Source organism: Pelmatolapia mariae, linkage group LG20 (assembly GCF_036321145.2).
Source record: "Pelmatolapia mariae isolate MD_Pm_ZW linkage group LG20, Pm_UMD_F_2, whole genome shotgun sequence".
In the NCBI taxonomy this organism is placed as follows: domain Eukaryota; kingdom Metazoa; phylum Chordata; class Actinopteri; order Cichliformes; family Cichlidae; genus Pelmatolapia; species Pelmatolapia mariae.
Genome location: NC_086244.1, coordinates 28,153,051 through 28,172,667, shown reverse-complemented (window position 1 = coordinate 28,172,667; position 19,617 = coordinate 28,153,051). Strand labels below are relative to the sequence as shown.

The 19,617-nt window shown below is 40.8% G+C and overlaps 3 protein-coding genes across 3 annotated transcripts; 1 reads left to right on the top strand and 2 right to left on the bottom strand.

The window, feature by feature from the left end:
• The first annotated feature begins 1,048 nt into the window (after positions 1-1,048).
• Positions 1,049-8,133, top strand: LOC134618773 (uncharacterized). The gene is made up of 8 exons (XM_063464330.1): positions 1,049-1,491; positions 2,076-2,114; positions 2,196-2,504; positions 2,644-2,952; positions 4,791-5,105; positions 5,227-5,376; positions 5,492-5,564; positions 7,140-8,133. The coding sequence occupies exons 1-7, from the start codon at positions 1,458-1,460 to the stop codon at positions 5,533-5,535; spliced, it is 1,200 nt and encodes a 399-aa protein (XP_063320400.1). The 5' UTR covers positions 1,049-1,457; the 3' UTR covers positions 5,536-5,564; positions 7,140-8,133.
• Positions 8,134-10,299: 2,166 nt separating this feature from the next.
• LOC134618774 (emerin-like) lies at positions 10,300-15,375 on the bottom strand. Its single transcript, XM_063464331.1, has 7 exons — positions 15,010-15,375; positions 14,776-14,874; positions 14,196-14,227; positions 13,803-13,828; positions 13,625-13,672; positions 13,471-13,533; positions 10,300-11,524 (listed from the first exon to the last, which is right to left on the bottom strand). The coding sequence occupies exons 1-7, from the start codon at positions 15,089-15,091 to the stop codon at positions 11,314-11,316; spliced, it is 561 nt and encodes a 186-aa protein (XP_063320401.1). The 5' UTR covers positions 15,092-15,375; the 3' UTR covers positions 10,300-11,313.
• A 942-nt stretch (positions 15,376-16,317) lies between these two features.
• On the bottom strand, positions 16,318-19,453 carry si:dkey-183p4.10 (ABC transporter F family member 4). Its single transcript, XM_063464223.1, has 7 exons — positions 19,340-19,453; positions 19,070-19,109; positions 17,158-18,954; positions 16,989-17,055; positions 16,843-16,912; positions 16,634-16,753; positions 16,318-16,548 (listed from the first exon to the last, which is right to left on the bottom strand). The coding sequence occupies exons 1-7, from the start codon at positions 19,340-19,342 to the stop codon at positions 16,432-16,434; spliced, it is 2,214 nt and encodes a 737-aa protein (XP_063320293.1). The 5' UTR covers positions 19,343-19,453; the 3' UTR covers positions 16,318-16,431.
• Positions 19,454-19,617: the final 164 nt, after the last annotated feature.

Genomic DNA, 19,617 nt, shown 5'->3' with positions numbered 1-19,617 from the left:
TTCAGTGGAGCTTGAAGGCATCAATTTGGAGCAGGCAATCCTTTTTTCTTCTCTCAGCAAAGTGAAACTTTCTTCACTGTGGACAGAGACTTTTGGTGTTCCAGCAATTTCCAGTTCATGGCAGGATTGAGCTTTGGTTGTTCCTGAACATCCTAACCAATTTCCTCTCATCTGAGGGTGACAGTTAGGGCCTTCTTCCAGAACTTGGTAACGTGGTGACACATCTGAATAACTTATGCACAGTTTTTTGAACTGATGATCTTAGAATCTGCAGTTGTTTGGAAATGACTCCAAGAGACCTTCCCAACATATGTAAATCTATAATTCCTTGGACTTTGCCATTGTTCTCAATATTGGTCAGTCCAGTGACTGACCATTTGTAGTAAATCCTAATCACTAACAATAATATAATAACGCTTGGTCTTGTCAATTCAAAAGACACTGTAGAACCTTCAGCACCACTTATTAAAAGACTTAAGTGAGTAATGTATATATTAAAATCTGCTTGTACATTTTGGACCCTTAAAGATGAAAGAAAATCTAAAATAAAATCAAACGTGTGCACTCAATTCTGGTTTTTAAAGTAAAGTAATGGTGTATGCTGCACAATCAATCCATCCTGGAAAAAAGAACAGGGATGAATGCCCATGATGAGTGTTAAATCAATGGGAAAGCAAAAATTCAAATATGTAGTGGTCATTAAAACGTATTGCTTTTTAGCATATTAGTGATGCATTCATGCTATAAATCATGACACCGTGCTTTCCCCCACAAATTCCGCCTGCATAAGTTAAAAGTATCGGTATCTGTACTTGGTGATAATGGTTTTTGCAGTCCTGCACATCACCACCTCCAAAGACGAAAGGTGAGTCCAGCGTAGCACTGCGGCTGGATGGTGACCCCTGTCTGTGGTAGAGAGAAGGAGCCGAGGCTGGGAGCAGGAGAGCAGCTGTGCTGTGATTCGTTAGTAACGTCTGGATAGGTTGGAGGATTGGTTGTTAGGAATTTGTTTGGGCGGGTCGCAGCAGAGCTGATCCAATCTAGCAGGGCCTAGCGCGAGCGAAGAGCTCAGCACCTGGCTGGCTAATGTCACCGTTGACGTGAGTACGGCAGCCCGAAGGCACGTAGGTAGCTATGGACGTTGCAACGCTGTTTGCAACACCTGGATTCGTCACAATGAACAGCAGGAGACTCACTTGATCTGTGCGCAGGAATCCACTGTTCACCACTCCATTGTCTGCCACTGCTGATATCTCGATAATGTTTTTATCTACGGCCTCTGCTGCCCTACTGTTAGCTGTTTACACTCGGTTAGCCGTTAGCCCTTTCTTCCTCGTGAGTTTCTGCTTGGTTCAGTAGCCCACCCGAGTCTTCTTAGCTGATGTGTTTCAGCGGCTTTCTGCACCAACAGCAAGACAACGGGCTCCCTGCACAGCCGATGGAAGGCTGAGGAGAAGATGCTGATGGGATTCCTTTACATCCTTTTAACAGGTAAGCTAAAAATGCCTAGCTTGGCCTGTTTTCCAGCTGTATGTGAATTAGGTTGCTCTGAGGTTGGTGGCTCATATTCTTGTGATTATAAGATAACCAGGTAGGACTTTGTCGTTGGTTACACATTATATATGTATTCACCCACGTGAAACTAAAAAACTAACAAAAAATCTGCTTAAATCATATAAGTGGGCAAACTGATTTCTAACGTTACAAAACTGTTTCGTTAGCATATAAACAGTAACCACTATGGCATAACTTTTACTTAGCTGCGAATTGCATTGGAATTGCTTAGCTAAAATGTTTTTGAATATGACCTTCATGAAGGTCTTAGTGAGTGCTGATTTAAAATGGGCAGTTATTGCAGCTTTGATGAATTGTTGGGTGACATCTGAGGCATCATTTAGTCCACTGAAATCAGGTAGAAAGCCTATCAGGCACATCTTTACGGCTTCACAAACCATTAACGGATCACAAAGTTGTAGTTGTAGTTTCCCACTCCCACCAAAACTGGACTCTCTAATAATGAACAAGCAAGAAAATGGCTACTATTCTTTAAATTTGTTTTTGTTATTTCCTTTCAGGCCTGCTGGGTGCTCTGTGGGATGGAGTGACTGCTTTCGGTAAGCCTAGAACTGATTTAAACCTCCTGCATTCACTGGCTTGCACTTTGTATGTCTAAGTAGTTTCCTCCTGATCCTCAGGTGGGGTCAGACTAGTGGATGGGGACAACAATTGTTCTGGCAGAGTTGAGGTGCTCCGCCACAAGGAATGGGGAACTGTCTGCGACTATGGATGGGATTTCCGGGCCGCTGATGTAGTGTGCTTGGAGCTTGGTTGTGGCTTGGCTGAAAATGTCCATAATGGTCTAAGATTTCGTAAAGCCAGTGGACCTATCTGGCTGCATCAAGTCCAGTGCTCCGGACAGGAGAGCAGTTTATTACACTGCAGTGTTGTCCTCAACAGCAAACTGCACTGCACCCATGAGAACGATGCAAGCGTGAAGTGCTCAGGTGAGATCGCACACTGCTGAGAACCAGTGCTGAGTCATTACTTCTTTGTTGATACATAAAGACTCTGGACTGAGTGTCAGTGTCATAACTGAAAAATGTAATGTAATGTTGTGGTTATATTTTTTTTCTATTCTCTCAGGTACTCTTTTAACACCCATCCTCACCCTGATGTCACCCCACACTGTGTTCTCCCCCGGGGAGTCCGTTCGCTTTGTCTGCAGGGTTCTGCTGGGTCATCACCTCAGTGACTTTCACCTGTACAAAAATGGAGTGTCCACACCGCTGGTTACACAGAGGGCGGACCAGACCCAGAATATGATGGAGCTCACCCTGTCCGATGTAGAGACTTTCCACCAAGGCAGCTACAGTTGTGGGTACAGGATCAAGAGTGGCTTTCCTACAAGGCTTCTCAGTTCCCCACCCAGCAACGCAATCAACATCACTGTAGGTGAGTCACTGCTGCTTTGACGGTAACACTATTGCGCCATTGCCCTTTTCAGTTGCACATTATGTTTTGTGCAATCTGCTGTGGTGTGAATCTGAAAACTCAAGAACACTTCAGATGTCTTTTGAATCTTTTTTTTTATCATAAGAGCCTATGCAAAAGGATCAGCATGAACAGACTCACAAAATATTTTCTGCACTCACAGAGGTACACAGAGGCACCTCGGTGGGAGACATCTTGATAAGGAAAACTGACCTTGAAGATGTACAGAGTGTTAGCAAGCAGACTGGTTCAGACTGGTTAGTCACACCCAGCATGTCTGCCATCTAAACAGATGGGTGCTCACACAGCAAAAATAGCATTTTAGAAGTGTCTGTGCAGATTTCTGTTTCCATTGTACAACATCTGTCTGTTTATTAATGTGTGTCAGATTATTAAAATGTTATTGATGACTGAGAATGAGCTCTAACTCAGTTCCCTCAACTGGCTAGAAATGATCAGATTAGATAAGGAAATACACTATATTGCCAAAGTATTCACTCATCTGTCTACACACACTTAAAAAATTGAGTGACATCCCATTAAAACCCTCTATAGGTTTTAATATGATATCAGCCCACCCTTTGCGGCTATAATGGCTTCAGCTATTCTGGGAAGGCTTTCCATAAGGTCTAGGAGTGTGTTTATGGGAATTTTTGACCATTCTTCCAGAATGGCATTTGTAGGTCAGACACTGATGTTGGACAAGAAGCCCTGGCTCGCGGTCTCTGCGCTAATTCATGCCAAAGGCATTCCTTTAGGTTGAGGTCAGGACTCTGTGCAGGCCAGTCAAGTTCTTCCACACCAAACTTCCTCCTCGATGTCTTTATGGACCTTGCTTTGTGCTATGGTGTATAGTCATGTTAGAACAGGAAGGGGGATCTGGGGGTCACTGTTCCCACAAAGTTGGAGCATGAAATTGTTCAACTTGTCTCGTTACGCTGAAGCATTAAGAGTTCCCCATAATCCCCCTCCATAAAACTTTACACTTAGCACAATGCAGTCAGACAAGTACTGTTCTCCTGGCAACCGCCAAACCCAGACTCATCCATCAGATTGCCAGACAGAGAAGCGTGATTTGTCACTCCAGAGAACTTGTCTACATTGATCTAGAGTCTAGTGGCGGTGCGCTTAACACCACTGCATCCAACGCTTTGCATTGTGCTTGGTGACGTGAGGCTTCGATGCAGCTGCTCAGCCATGGAAACCCATTCCGTGAAGCTGTCTACGTACTGTTCTTGAGATAATCTGAAGGCCACATGAAGTTTGGAGGTCTGTAGTGAATGACTCTGCAGAAAGTTGGTGGCCTCTGCGAACTCTGCGCTCAGCATCCGCTGTCACTCTGTGACTTTTTACACGACCTACCAGTTTGTGGCTGAGTTACTGTCTTTCCCAATTCCTTTATTTTTTTATAATACCACTAACAGCTGAATTTGGAATATTTAGCAGTGAGTAAATTGCAGGACTAGACTTGTTGCTCAGGTAAAAAGTCCAGTCATGGTACCACACTGAATTCACTGAGCTCCTGAGAGTGACCCATTGTTTTACAGCTGTTTGTAAAAGCAGTGCCTAGGGGCTTGATTTTATACACCTGTGGATGTTGAAGTGATTGAAACACCCAAATTCAGTGATTGGAATTGGTGAGTGAATTCTTTGGGGAATTTTGTTTTTTAAAGTGTTTTGGCCAAAACTGAATCCATGTTGGATTTTTCTCCATTTGTCTATCTTTTTTGACATTATTTTAAAATTCTGACATTGATTAACCAGTTTCACCATTTCACTTTTTATTGGCTGGTCTACAGTGGAGCTCTTGACTCCCCAGCACTGGTACAACACGTCCGCTGAGGCCCCGGCTGGTTCTGTCATCAAAGGCCAAAGTTTTAATATCACCTGCTCCACCCTACAACAGTACCCCGGGGGTTCCTTCCAGCTGCGTTTGATCCGCTCTAATGGCACAGTGCGCCAGACTCTGCCCGCGCTCACCCCGTCCGTCACTTTCACCTTTCCTAACGCCCAGAGCTCCAACGAGGGCTACTATTACTGCCTGTACCGGGTCCAGCTAGGCGGACGTACCTTCGTCTCCAGAGAGAGCCAGCCCCTGCCTATAGCCGTCAGAGGTGAGACTTTATGTTGCATGTCGATATAAAAAAAGATGTTTTTTGTTTTGTTTTTTTTAATATTCGTTTTATTTAGATATACAAGTTACACATACCTACAGAAAAGTGCTCTCGTTCTCAGATCCAGATCCCATCCTGAGTCCAATGGGTATCAGCTGGCTCGTGTCTGGTCTGACATTTGTGGTGGCTCTCATCATCATAGTCATTGTGGCCAAGGTACTGTGTAATAAGGAGAGGAAGCCCTCAGAGCTGGAGAGAGAGACCAGAACCTGTGAGTTCCTTTTTCACCTGCAGCCTTCGAGCTTTGCCGGAGATTTGAATAACTCTCTTTTCTGAAAGCATCCTGTGTATGTACCCAAGGGTAAGAAGTGTGCTTCTGTTGGCAGGTGTGGACAACACTTATATTGCTTTATCGACAAACAAGCTGTGATCTGGAATGCAGGCAGCAGATACCTGAAGGTATTTCAGTACATAATTCTTGCACGAACGGTTCCCTTTAATTCTTCTAACATTACATTTATGCGAATTTAATATTCCCTGACTTGTCGCTGTCACCATTTAGTTTAGGTACACTTGTATTTCTAATACAGTCAGCTGTAACCTCTTGTTCGCACAAGTGGTCTCTAGTACCGTATTTTTCGGACCATAAGGCGCACCGGATTATAAAGCGCACTTTCGATGAATGGGTCTGTTTTCATACATACGGCGCACCGGATTATAAGGCGCATTAAGCAAAACAAAACAGTCAGATAAGTCAAATTTTACTCAACTCATTCTTCTTGCTTCCTCCACTAATGTACCATTGATTCATTAATGTTGAATTCTCTCGCAGCTGCTCTATTCATGTTGTTGCAGTATATTAATGACTAACCTCATATTGTGGATGGATTATCTCAGTTGTTCTCCTGACTGAAATTTGGTCTGTTTGCAGCATCCTGCCATGTGATTGCATTTGTCCCTAACTATTGGGAACCCTCACGATAACTTTTATCGAGTGGAAAAAAAGTTAGCATTCATCCTCCAAGTAGAGTTACCCTCGCACATGTGCAAATGGGGAGATGTTCTGCAAGTGACCGGCAGCTGAACCAATCAACTCAATATTGAAAATGATAATCGCACATTGGCTTGCTCAATGGGAAATTTGAGTATTAAAAAAATAACAAGACGGAACAGTCGACCAACATAAAGTATTATACACATTGTGCAAGAAGGAATTTTCTTTTCACTGAAGCACTTCTAGCTTGAAATATCTCATTGACGCGAAGCATACATTAGCTGGGGATGCTGCTAGGACTTTGGCTAACACGTCACCCAGCTTGCGACAGTACACTCATGCAGCATCGGGGACTCAGTAAGTCTACCTCGGAAATATTGACTGACGCAATTGCCAAGTGGATTGCAACAAACTGCAGACCTATTAATATCGTTGAGAACACACGCTTTACATAGCTTTGGTTCCTCGTTTCAAGGACTTGAAGTGCCTCCCCAAGAGTGACAGTGGATAAATGTTTATGGAGTTTTTTGTTAACACGAATGTTCAAGATGTTCAATAAACGTGTTAAGTGCGTATATTTTCCCTTTTTTTTCGAGTCTGTTTGCACATGCAAATTGAAATGCAATTAATATAGAATAACAATGAATGATATTTAATCGTGATTAATCAAAATTAATCCACAGTAACTCTGTGATGAATCTCATTAACCATTTTAATTGTTTGACAGCACTAATATATATTATATATTAGTGTATGTTGAAGAAAACTATTTGAATTCTCTTTGAATTTAAGCATACATTCTTTGTGTTTACTCTACATTTACTTCATTATATTGCATAAATGTCAGTTACAAGCTTAAATACAGAGTTGAAAAAATTGTAATTGCAACCAGGCTATTGATCAAGTAAATAAAATACAAACATGAATTTCATGTGCGTTATAGCCACTCTAGTAGTTTAATTTATTGCCTATATGCTTTTGTAGAATTTGTGTCTTGAATGACTTATTGGAGAGTAATATATATATTTCCCTTTTTAAAGCCAATTTTCAGGTCTCTCCGTGTGTCCTTCATGGATCTAGATGGCAGGAGATGTAAAAACAGAACCAACCAGCTTGGCTCCTAATCTACCACACCTTTTGGAAAAGGTGCCAGCTGGAACCATTTCACTACAGCCTGGATGAGACGGTCTTTACTTGTGATTACCACCGACCAATCTAAGGCTGCGTTACTTCTTTTGTCTTTGTTACTGTGGCAAAACAAAAGACCTGAGTGACCATTCAGCATTGCATCATTGTGACACTACCACAGAAGACTGTGTCTGAAATCCCTCACTATAAAATGTATGGGATCACTACATGCACTACATTTAGTGGACTCATTCAACCCCACAATGCATTGCAAACAAGCCCAGCACAGAAGAAGAAAAATGGCTAATATGAGAAAGGAAACAAACTGCCACAGAAGTATGTGCATTAATTATTAGGAAAAAAAATCCTTGGTGTAATATATATTTATCACAAAAATGCATGCCTGTATTTATTTAGTCGACAACTACCCGTCATATTTGAGTAGCATAATCCTCTACACAGGACTCAGTGAAAATGTAACAAAGCGTAGTGAATGATTTCAGACACAGTCTAACGGACTGTAGAAACTATTTCTGGATCCAAGTCGATAAAGACTCAGAGTAGCTGTGAGATTCACTCAGACATGACTATTGCTGTGATGTATGAGGTGGAAAATTGCTACTAAAAGCTAAACTGGGGAAACTGTGACATAGGTATCTATGTATATGTAGTTTTAAAAAAAAAAGTGACGCTAATGAGAGGCATTACAGGCTCGATGCATACTTGCCTACAGATCAATGATCCTTAAAGGATAAGTTGCCATTTTTGTATGTAAAGTTTAACACTACTATGCATCTTATGTCATTAACAATGTAATGAAGAAGTTGCTGTTTCAGAATAAACTGTATTCTGTTTTGGATAATACTGTGCACTTCTAGTTAGCCCTCTGCACTTTAACTGCATTCTTTAACATTTGCACACTAGAAATCATAAACTTGCACATGACAACTTTTACAAATTTGCTGGTTGTTTGAACGTTTTGACGGTTTATGCGTGTGACTATCTTGCAGGCGCTTGAGCAACTGCTTAGATAATGATAGCCCACGATGATTACCATGCAGCTTAGAAAGTGTGTGTAAATGTATTTGTGCATTTTTTTTTTTTGTAGTAAGTGGGAGTGCTAATTTTAGTGCAAAGTGGATTTGTGGGGGCAGGGGTGTGGTTGAATAGTCCACACAATTACCTCCTACCTTATTTCACAGAACACGTTTCCTTGAGTTTGTTGGAAAAAATCAAGAGGTAAAGGAAAGGTGTGAAGGAAATTGAAGGAGGGCTTCTAGCAGTACTGTCTGCAGTGCTGAAACTACAATATTCAAAATGCACTTCTTAATTCACCCGCATGTGTTCTTTACCATGTCGTTTCATGCAGGGCCTATAACCTAAAAAAATGAAACTACATCTTATTTTCTTATTTCATTGCTGGATGGAGATGCAACACTCAGAACCTTCCAGCTCCCTGTTCAAGTTCCCTGCATCCATCACTTATCCCGACTGACATAAAGCTACATGATGATCCAAAAGCGTGGCAGTACTGGTAATGCAAACTGAACTGTAGTGAACCTTAAAGCCCTAAATAGATCAATCTTATATAAATAAACCTGTTCTTCATGCCAGGTAATTCCCACCAAAACATACTGAGAAGCAATCTTATTATTAGTTCATATTTGGGTGTAACAAACAGCCTGTTGTTTAACATTCAAAAGAAACTGGTTATGGAAATTGACATATTTTAATATTTACATGATCTGTGCCAGGTTGTCACTTTTCTTAACTGTTTTCATGAAGGTCGTATGATGCATCCCTATGAAATTAACTCAGACGCTTGGACTAATCTATCCTATGCCAAACACATGAAGCGCTGAAGCACCTTTCCTTAGTATTTGAGAATTTGAGTAGCTCTTATTAAAAGCTGCCTCACAGATGCAGATACGACTGGGTCACTTCCCTCATGTAAGAGCGCTGCTAAGCAAATCTGACTATTCAGCTGCACCCTAGCATTCATGCACCTGTTTTTCTTTTCCTTGGTCCTTTTCAGTGTGCTCTGTGTATGTGTCCCCTGGGGGTCTGAACACTAAAGGTTTCAGTCAGCCAATGGCACAGTGGCTTCATAGTGTAATGGAGGTCACTATGCTATTGATTGAGCAACTCTTCCACACCATTGTTTCTTTTTGGTTTTTTCAGTGGCTTAACTGGGATTTCGGGATTATGTTTTTTATTATAGTACAAAAAATTAATTTGCCATGGTACTAGAAAAGAGGAGCAGGAGCAGCAAAGTGTAAAAGCCTGGCTGATGCCCAGTTAGAGTATTGTGCTGGTGTAGCCAAAGGTGCTTCTATTGAATTGAGATCTGGTGATTGTGGAAACCAAATAAGTACACTAAACTCATGTTCAAGAAACCAGCTGGAGATGATCTGAGCTTTGTGCCATGGTACAAGATTATTATATGCTCATGTTACTTGAGCCAAATTGTGACCGTACCACCCAAATACTGAAGCAGAAAATTGAGACTTGTGCTTTTCCGGTCTTCTTTTGTTGAATTTTAGCGAGTCTTTGTGAATTCCAGTCTCAGCTTGCTGTTCTTAGCTGATGGGAGTGGCACCCAGTGTGGTCTGCTGCTGCTGCATTCCATCTGCTATGCATTCAAAGTTGCTTATCTACATACCTTGGTTGTAATGAGTGGCAATTTGAGTTATTCTTGCCCTCCTATTAGCTCAAAGCAGACTGACCATTCTCCTTTTACCTCTGGCGTCAACAAAGAAAACTGCTGCTCACTAGATATTTTCTCCTTTTTGCACAATTCTCTGTAAACCCCAGAGATGGCTGTGTGTGAAAATCCCAGATCAGCAGTTTCTGAAATATTCAGACCAGCCCATCTGGCACCAACAACCATGCAGTGTTAGAAGTCATTCAAATAATCTTTCTTCTCCCGTTCTGATGGTCAGTTTGAACTTCAGCAGGTCGACGTCTACCTACCATGTTATGGGCTGATAAGATATTTGCTTTACCAAGCAGGTGAATAGGTGTACCCAATAAAGTGACTACAATAAAAAACAAAATACCTAAAGCTTTAAATGTTTACATATATAAGCTTAGTTTTTAATAGTTACAATTTTGAAACAGGAATACAAAACAAATCACAACAAACCCGGCTGATGTTAAAGTTGGATTATGTAGTACAAAAATATGATATCCAGCTTAATTATACAGAATCAAATCATAACGCTGGGGGGCAACAGCTCATCTAGTGCACCTTTTATATTTTTAACCCCACCCAAACTTTTTTTTTTTTAAAATCTCCAAATACACAGAGGCACTTGCATTACAGCTGGTTTGAAAATGTCCAAAATATACTTGATAACTGAAAAATGGAAACATTGTTGGACCCGTAAACTACAAATATTTAAAAATACACAATGAATCCGAAACACCTGCATTACTAGCAGTATGATGAGGGAAAAAGGTACATATTGAATAACTAAGTGGATATGCAGGTTGGCTTGACACAGTGCCACGAGTTTTTGTTTTGAGGGAAATAGCCTGTCAAAAATGCATCTAACCTTTGGAAAATATTGAGAGAAATGTATGCATGTTGTACAAGTTTGATGTTTATTTAAGAAAAAAAACAAAAACCCTGCCACCCAAATTTTGGTCATGCAGACAGATTCACTGTGAACTACAGAGGCTAAAAGAGACAATCAGCTGAAGCTTTAAAATATGAGCTTCAAAATCTTGCGTGATAATCTTTGGATGTTTTATGGTCAACTGCGGCCATATTTGGACTTAGCTGTGGACGACCATCTCTTAAAACCTCGACAGATCACTTGAAACTGTGCAGATGGAGGGACAGCTTGTGTCCAGATAAAAAAAAAGAGGAAGATTTTAGTGTGTTTTAAAGTGGCGGGCTGGTTGATTCGAGTAGTGATAATGTACTAAAGCTCAGTGACAAATAAACATTTTGCCTAAAAGCATAAGCAGAGAATGTACTGCTGTTAAAAACACAATCTTGCATAAAATGTCTAAAATGCATGCATTTAATCATGTGCATTCCTTTAAATTCAATATAAGGAAATAATGGTTTTAAAAAAATCATTTTATCCCTTTGGGGGTTTCATTTGTCTCCATAGTGGAAAAAACTAAGTAGAGGAAGACTGCCACAGCCAGGAAGAACACAAACTGAACCCACAGTGGGATCAGACGTGATGACTTTGGTGCATCTGGAACATCTTGACCCGATTTCATGGGCGGCGATTTAGCGTAGGTGCTTCTGTAAGTGGACGGAGTGTCATACATGTCGGGTCTGGAAAGGAAATCGGGGGAAATCATGCATCAGTACATAGTTAAAATTCTGCATCTCAAACTAGTACGATATCACTTGTTTTTATCTGGCATGAAAATTGCTCCCACAAACTTTCAGTTTGATAAGAGGTCAGTGCAAAATAATTAGAGCCTCCTAAAATAATACTGGTGTGCTTTTGGACTGATGGTAAGACAAAATAAGACGCTATGCATATCCTAAATTAATGCTAAAGGAAATGTTAGATAATTTTCTGACTCTATTACAAGTTATTACTCTGCATCAAAGATTAAAATTCAACTTTAGTAACATGTGTGAACTTAAAGTTTCAAATTAAAATGAATTGTATTACCAGTGCATCAAAATGTTACATTGTCTAATTACACTTTCTTTTATACACTGTAATCGGTTCACCTTTAACAACACATCATTAAACACCATATCTGCCTCTGAACCATGAGGAGGTGAAAGCGTAAAATAGCTAGAACACTCAAAGAACAAATAACCAGAATCACAGAAATAAAGTTTGCCCTGAATATAAGTTTCTTTCTAAATAATAATATATGATCCAAGAGTTTTGATGTGTATGGGTAGTTTCTAGAAGGGTTGGGCATTAAATGCAGCTCAATACTGTACACCGTGGTGGCCTTATAAATATACGTCAAACTCTGGATTTAACTAAGTGAATAGCAGGAACCTTTCACTAGATAATTACTGCAGTTTTTAATGTGTTTCTGCTGGGAGCAGGTTATTTAGTCCTGACTGAAGCACACCCATGTCAGAAAACATATCCTGTGCTTGTGAGAAAAAACAAGACGGACCAGATGGGCCAAATTATTAGCCCTGCAGCAAGCAAAAAGAACAACTAAAGAGACTGCTGAAACTATTAAAGTTGGGTTAAAATTATTCAGAACATTATATAAACCTGGAAGTTTTGCTTGGGAGCATAATTTGCATAATTTTATCCATAATTTGTAATCGTGGATAAAGGTCAAGTGTTTTGATGAGTCCAGGTCTAACCTGCTCTCGAGGGATTGCTCATGAGGAAGAGAAGAGAGGAAGCAATGCACCCATCATGCCTAGTGCCTGCTGTACAAGCCTGTGGGGGCATTGTTATGATCTGGGGTCTAGGATCAGCACAGTTATGTGCCCAAATTAAGAGGTCAGCTGACTATCTGAATAAATGTTATGACCAGATTTTTCCATCAGTGGATTTCCTATCCCCTGATGACAATTCCAGTTCATCACACTGAAACTAAAAGAGTAGTTCAGGGAGCACAAGACATCATGAATCCTGACATTAACCCCACTGAGACTCTTTGAGCTACGCAGAGAAGACTTTACGCCGCGGTCCAACACTACTGTCATCAATACAGGATGTTGGCAAAATATTAAAGCAACTCTGGATGGAAATAAATGTTGTGGGACTGCGTAAGCGTATTGAAACGATGCCACAGCAAGTGCCTGTCATTATCAAAGCTAACGGCACCTGCACACAGCAGGTGATAACTTGCTCAGTCACATCCTCACAAGGGAGCTGCCACATTAGACCGTGCAGGAGGCACAGCATGAGATAACCACTCACTCCCTGTGAGCCCACGGGACAATTACCTGTGCTATTCTCATAAAAGCGCAATGGGACATCATACAGACTTTGCACTAGAGAGCTGGCAGTCTAAATGATTCTTTAAGGTGAAATTGATATTTTGATTTCACAACTTCAGAGCTGCAGATTCTTAAAACTAAAACCAAAGCATATCCTTGTTTTTAAAAAAAGATGAAAAAAAGCAATGATTTGAAATTCATTTAAACTCTTAAGGAGGTAATGTATTTTGAATGAAAAAGCATTCCGTTGCTATTTGCATTTTACCCGGTGGCTTAGCATTTTGAGGTTGAAGTTTGTCTGCAAAAAAAAAAGAAGGTATGACCATAGATACAAAAATACTTACTCGTTACCATAACTGCTTCTGCTGTATTCAGGCTTGGACTTTGAGTAGCTTGAGTAGGATGTCCTGTAGAGGGAGAAACGGGTTAAAAAACAATTGTTCATGAAGGTTTTTTGTGTTTCTCCCAAAAAGTGCAGTTTGTAAGACTTTCACTCACTCGTGCTGATAATCTCTCTCATCTGGTCTGGGCCTCATGTAAGCCCCACTAGATAGAGACACGCAGCAGTTACTAACTTTAGATTGTTTTGGTTTATTTAAATGACTGAACAACAGGGAAGATAAAAGCAGGAGAAAAGGAGTTCACAGGCTGGTGGAGGATTTGTGAGAAAACTGACCTGTCACCTGAGCTTTCACTTCTGGTCTGCAAAATAGAAACAAGAAAATGATGAAATGAAATGAGTACTGTTCCAGGTCAGACAGGTATGGCATTTTGCTACGTGTAAGTACAACTAACACATTTCTGCTAGAATCAAAATGCGTCTTTTCACTCCAGAGTAATGCAAAACAATCGAGGCCCCACCTGAGGTCTGTACTACGAAGCAGGATTTCATCTTATCTATCTAACCTCAGGGTTAACTTAGCAAGCTGATGACTAGCTTTGTGTGACCGGTTCTCCTGGCTGCTGATGTTAGCCTAAATGAAGTCCAGATAATGGGAAGACAAGCATAATATCTTGAACTCGCTTTTGCAGTACAGACCTCTGGAAGGAGTGCGGAAAAGATACTTACGGGTGTCCTGTAAACATAGGTGACTTCCTCCTCTGAAAGAAAACACAAATATCATGTTCACTACACTGTTTCCTGCACATTCTCAACTCTCCATCTTGACTAGTGAATGACGTGATCAACAACCTCTCATTTGAAACAAAACAGTAACAAGCCTAGCCAGCTGCTTGGCTTGGCTAAGTGTTTCTTCGTATGGAAGACAAAAAACAACAACAAAAACAACTTAAATATAAATATTAAAATGAATTATTAAATGCACTAAAACGCTACAGATACATTTTTGTACTGAAAAAGACCCACTCTTACTATCTCAAATTAATGATGTCGATACTGTCAATTCTTACCTTTTTATTTGTTTATGTCTATATGTTCAATTGCTTTAAACGAGCTTAGGACTTTGTATCTTACTGGCCTGCATTTAAATAATAAATAATATTAATAATTACACAGAAATTACTACAGTGTAATTCCTTTACTGATTTATAGTCTTTGTAATTACGATAGTATAGATTTTCCACGCCTTTTAAAGGACACGGGACAAATTTGACACACATATATATATATATGAAAATGTGAATCGCACCCTCTTCTCTGTAGTAGGTTTTGTCAGGCGATGGTTTGGCTCTTTTGCCTTTGGCCATGGCCTCTTTCAGTTTCTTCTCATACAGGTTTCTCGTAGATTCTGTGAACAAACAGGACACGGGGAACCTTTATTACAGGTAAAACTGTTCATCTAGGAAAGAGCTGTAAAGTTAGCTGACACGACTACTGATTCAAAAACGGGCGCATAGTAAATAGTTGAATCTGTGCCACTCACCGACCACAGGTCCGTGCTTTATTCCGTATTCATCGAGCAGGTCGCTGATTTCCTGCGCAGATTTGTTACTCAGGGAAGACATTTTTGCTTTGGCTTGGTTAAAAATGTGTTATTTATCTCTCTCTGGGCTCTCCTTTCGGTTATGTTTTGCTTGTAGTTAGTTTCAGTTGCCAAAAAAAGAAAATAGATAGACCTCCTCCCAACGATTATGGCTGAGCGCTCGTTTTGTTGCACGATTTGGCGGGAAGAGCCTCAGTAGAGCGTGCGGAGTCGAATGTTGGCGTGGGAAGATGGAACACCTCAAACCCCGCCCTCGTTTATTGAGCCAAATGTTTTAAAAAATCGCACCTTAACTAAACTTTTACATGTTTCCGTTTCCGTTTGAGGAACTCTTCTTTGTTTATTTTTTTCTTCCTTTTAGTCGATTTTCTTTCCAGAAACGAAACAGCGCCACCACTGGGCTTATGTTAATAGGACTACTGAGACCGAAGTTTCTGATATAAAATATCGACTTTTTGTTACACGAAACAGTTCACAAAATAGAAAATGATAAAAATCTAATGATAAACAAACAAACAAACAAACAAACAAACAAACAAACAAACAAACAAATAAATAAATAAATAAATAACATCCTAATATTTAAATATTTAAACTAGTCATGCCCACATGAATTATTGAGGAAAATCTAAAGGAAATCTAAAATCTTAACACTGACAGACACCAATTATAAACTATATTCATGAATACGAATCAGCCCAATTTTTAGGATACAAAGAAAATATAATGTATATGATGTGCCTTAAGGTACCTTAAATATATGTAAATGTTTTATCTTGTGAACTATTAACATGTAGGATTATAACTTCCACCTATGTAAAAAAACAAAACAAAAACAACACTTTCTTCCAACAACAATGAAACAATTATCAAACGCAAAATCATGTTTAAGTTCTTGAGCAGCACCACTTTACAGATAAGAATCTCCAACAGGACTCACATGAACCGGAAACCATACTCAGAGCCCAACTTTAGCTTTTGCCTACTCTCTAACATATCTTTGTACTTCGTTCTTTTCTGGTTTATATTTGCAAACTAGAAACCACTGTTATGGAGTAAAAGGTCCCACAGGATTTCTCTCTGAGATGTTGTGGAGTGAAGTTCTTTCTACTAAACTTAATTTATTCCAGGCATGGTTGTCTTCACGAAAAAAATGGAGGACTGTGTAACCTCAGCTCAGAAAACATCACTGCGAGCATACCTTATCTAGAATTCATGCAATTTAGAATAATTTTGAACAAACACAGCTCTTTATTAAGCAAAAAATCTGCACAACGACACATACTTAACTTTACACTGCATTCTTTACAAACATGTGCGAGCACATAAACAAGTTTTAATGACCAAGGACATTCCAAAGCCCTAAAAGAAGAAAACCTGGTTAAGCCATTCTCCTTGATCCGTAGCCAACCAGAACATCAGCAGTCCCATTCCGGTCAGCACACCCATCTTCAGTATCAGCTTCATGATGCTGCCACCCTGTGGGACCAAAGTTTAAGCACCTGAGCTGAAAATAACCAAATCACACAGAGCAGACATTCGGTAATGAGCTGTGATTTCACACCTTGTGTTTTTCTGTGCAGGTTTGTGTGTTGCCAAGGTCTGGCTCGCTCTCTGCTAGCTGAGCTTTGGGAGGATCACAAGCAGGTTTCATTTGCAGGGTGTTGTCAGGCTCCCTTGGTTCCTGACCACAAACGAAACAATTAAGTCATGTGTTTATTTATGTGTATGCGTGCATGTCTCCACAGGCAAAAAAAGAGAAGATTTTCTTACATCCGATGACTCTGTGGAGCTCAGGTCCTCCCTCCCGCCGTCTGTGGAGCTGCTGAGTGACTCTTCATCACTGCAGGGAACAAGAGGAAGCAGCGTTTTGGTTGGGATGGGAAAAATAAGGTTTACACATCAGGAATTCTCCTTACCTGTCGCTTTCATAGCGAATGACTTGAGACAATGGCTCTGCACAAAACTGAACTTTTATCTGCCTCTCTGAAAAATACACAGGGGAAAACAGGTTAATTTATGAAAACGCTTTCAAAATGTTACAGAACTTATTCTGATTACATTTAGAGACTTGTCCTCAGCACTCACCTTCTCTTTCATTCTCCTCATCGCCGTAAAAATCGTTGAAAGCTTTGATTCTCTTCTCTTCTTGCTCCCAGTTCCTTTCTTCTTCATAGTCCTCCCCTTCCAGCTTTCCCTGCTGAGGGATGCCAGAGGTCTCAACATTGTTGAAGAAGAAGCTGTCATCAAGGGATCCCTGGTAGGAGGGGCTCTTAATTTTGAGAACCTCACTCTGTACCTCAGAGTAGCTGATGTATTCTGGGTGGTCCTGGTTAACACCTGTGGGAGTTGTTTCTGTCATGTCTCCTGTGGTTAACAGGTATTCAGTCAGAAGGCTATCAGTATTTAATACATCAAATTCCCAGCTGAGGAAATCTGCTCGATCTGCTCTGCTCGCGCTGTATATCTGACTGTCGGCCGGCTGCTTGTTGTTTTCAAGCTCTTGAAGGCACCTATGAGCCCCGTCGTCATCACTGGAGCTGTAGTCACTCTCAGATGTGTCTTCTTCATCGTCAGACTTGGTCGCGGCTGTGCTGCCTCTGTCTCCAGCTGCTACGTCCATGCTCATCAGATTCTCAGCATCCATCTCTAGATCTCTGCTGTACAGATACCCGTCTTCCTTCTCATCGCTGTACTCGGCGTGGTCCATCTGTGTAATATCTTCCACAGGTCCTTCCATGAAAGCATCCTGCTGCGTGTATGAACTGCATTCAGATGTACCGGGCCCGAAATTTGGCCTGCTTTCCTGATTTCTTGTCCCATCTTCTGCGTATTCACAGGAAGAAAAGTCTGAGGGGTAATCTGCAAAACTCTCACCTGCTTCTTGGTGCTCATCCCCCGAGAAATCTTTCATTTTCTCTGCATATTCCCCATTATCACTTTCACCAGTGAGCTCCTGCAGATTTTGCAAGGATATGCAAGGAAACTCTGAACTAGCTTCCTCAGGATCATCCCCGTAAATGTTTTCCACCTCTTCCTCCTCCTCACGAGGCTGTCCGATAACATTTTCCTCCTGTTCGATTTTCATGCCCTCACACTCAGAATCAGATGATATGCCCTCTTCCTCTTCCTCTTCTTCTTCTTCTTCTTCTTCTTCTTCTTCTTCTTCTTCTTCTTCTTCTTCCTCTTCTTCTTCTTCTTCTTCTTCTTCTTCTTCTTCTTCTTCTTCTTCTCCTCCTCCTCCTCCTCCTCCTTCTTCTTTTTCTTCTTCTTCGCTTTCTCCCTCATCCTCTCCTACCTCTGCAGCTTTTATCACAGTCTCATCGCCTCGGTCAGGGAATCTTTCCAAATAGGACACGTCCTCATCGCTCTCAGCCTCACCTCGCTCCTCGTTTCTAACTTGAGGGTTTTCAGCATCCTCCGGGGCCAGAGGTTGTCCCTCAGCAAAGATCTCGTCCTCCTTATCGCTGTCGTTGAACTCATCACTGCAGCGCACTGACATCAACAAATCCCCTGGTGTCTCTGCCACTCCTATGTCCTCTTCCACACCCTCATCATCTTCTCCAGAGACGGAGCCTTCGTGCGCAGAATCTCCATCTGAGCTCGTGTAATCCTCCTCTGCTGTTTTGCCACCGTCCACGGCACCGATCCCCTCACCTTTAAAATCCTCCTCATCTGTTTCATTGTCCGACTGCTCTTCGTAAACATTTTCAACCGCCTCTTTGGTTTCAAACAGAGCTGCCGCTTCACCTGTTGCTTCCTGGAGCAGTGCCGCCTCTTTATTGTTTGTTGTTAGGTTTTCTGTCCCGTCTTCATCAGACTTTTCTTCAAAAGTTAAATTCTCAAAGTCCAAATCTTCATCTGGGAATGGAGGAACAGATGTCTCTGTAAAAACAGCATAATCTGAATATTAATCTTAAAAACAAACAAACAAAAAAATGCAAAAAAAGTAATATATGTGTATCTATAAATGCCAGAAATAACCACATATATATCTTACCTGAAAATGCATCTGTTAGGAGATCAGCAAAACCTTCCATCTTTACAAAGACAAAATCAATAACTTATCTTAGAAGTTATTTTGAGACAAAAAATTAATGCATTGGCACAGATAATCTCTCGTCTCAGAAAGGAAGAGCACACGAAGTAACTCTCATCTGTTGTAGCTACAAGCAGCTTCCTGTCAAACAGACCGTGCAGAGGTTACATATTTAAACTGAAACATTCAGTGAAATGCACGACACAGAGTGTCCACGTGGTGTTTACCTACCATCAAGGATGAAGATTTAAGATGATTTTCTCAGGTTCCTCTGGAAAGCAAAGTCCAAAAGTGATGTTTTGTGTTTTCGCGTTGCTGCAGGAACGTACCTTCATGAGCTCATGAAATGATGTCAGCTTTGATGTGGTTTTGGTTTCAGGGGCAGAATATAAACTCCAGCAGTGAAGCACGCAGTTCTTACTTGCTGAAAAAACTTGAGTTTATTGGTGCAACTGAGAGGAGTGCAGTGCCAGTTTAGGATCATTATAAAAAACAATAACAAAAACATA

Bases quoted from the DNA above. Each gene is read 5' to 3' on its own strand.
- LOC134618774 (XM_063464331.1), bottom strand. From the start codon at position 15,091: ATGTCTTCCCTGAGTAACAAATCTGCGCAGGAAATCAGCGACCTGCTC. The intron at 13,534-13,624 runs GTGAGTGAAAGT...CTCCCTCTACAG, and splicing joins GAGAGAGATTATCAGCACGA to GACATCCTACTCAAGCTACT. The intron at 11,525-13,470 runs GTAAGTATTTTT...TTTCCTTTCCAG, and splicing joins AGAAGCAGTTATGGTAACGA to ACCCGACATGTATGACACTC.
- si:dkey-183p4.10 (XM_063464223.1), bottom strand. The intron at 16,913-16,988 runs GTAAGGAGAATT...TGTTCCCTGCAG, and splicing joins ATTCGCTATGAAAGCGACAG to TGATGAAGAGTCACTCAGCA. The intron at 16,754-16,842 runs GTAAGAAAATCT...GTTTGTGGTCAG, and splicing joins GCTCCACAGAGTCATCGGAT to GAACCAAGGGAGCCTGACAA.
- LOC134618773 (XM_063464330.1), top strand. From the start codon at position 1,458: ATGCTGATGGGATTCCTTTACATCCTTTTAACAG. The intron at 2,505-2,643 runs GTGAGATCGCAC...CTATTCTCTCAG, and splicing joins TGCAAGCGTGAAGTGCTCAG to GTACTCTTTTAACACCCATC. The intron at 5,377-5,491 runs GTGAGTTCCTTT...TTCTGTTGGCAG, and splicing joins GGAGAGAGAGACCAGAACCT to GTGTGGACAACACTTATATT.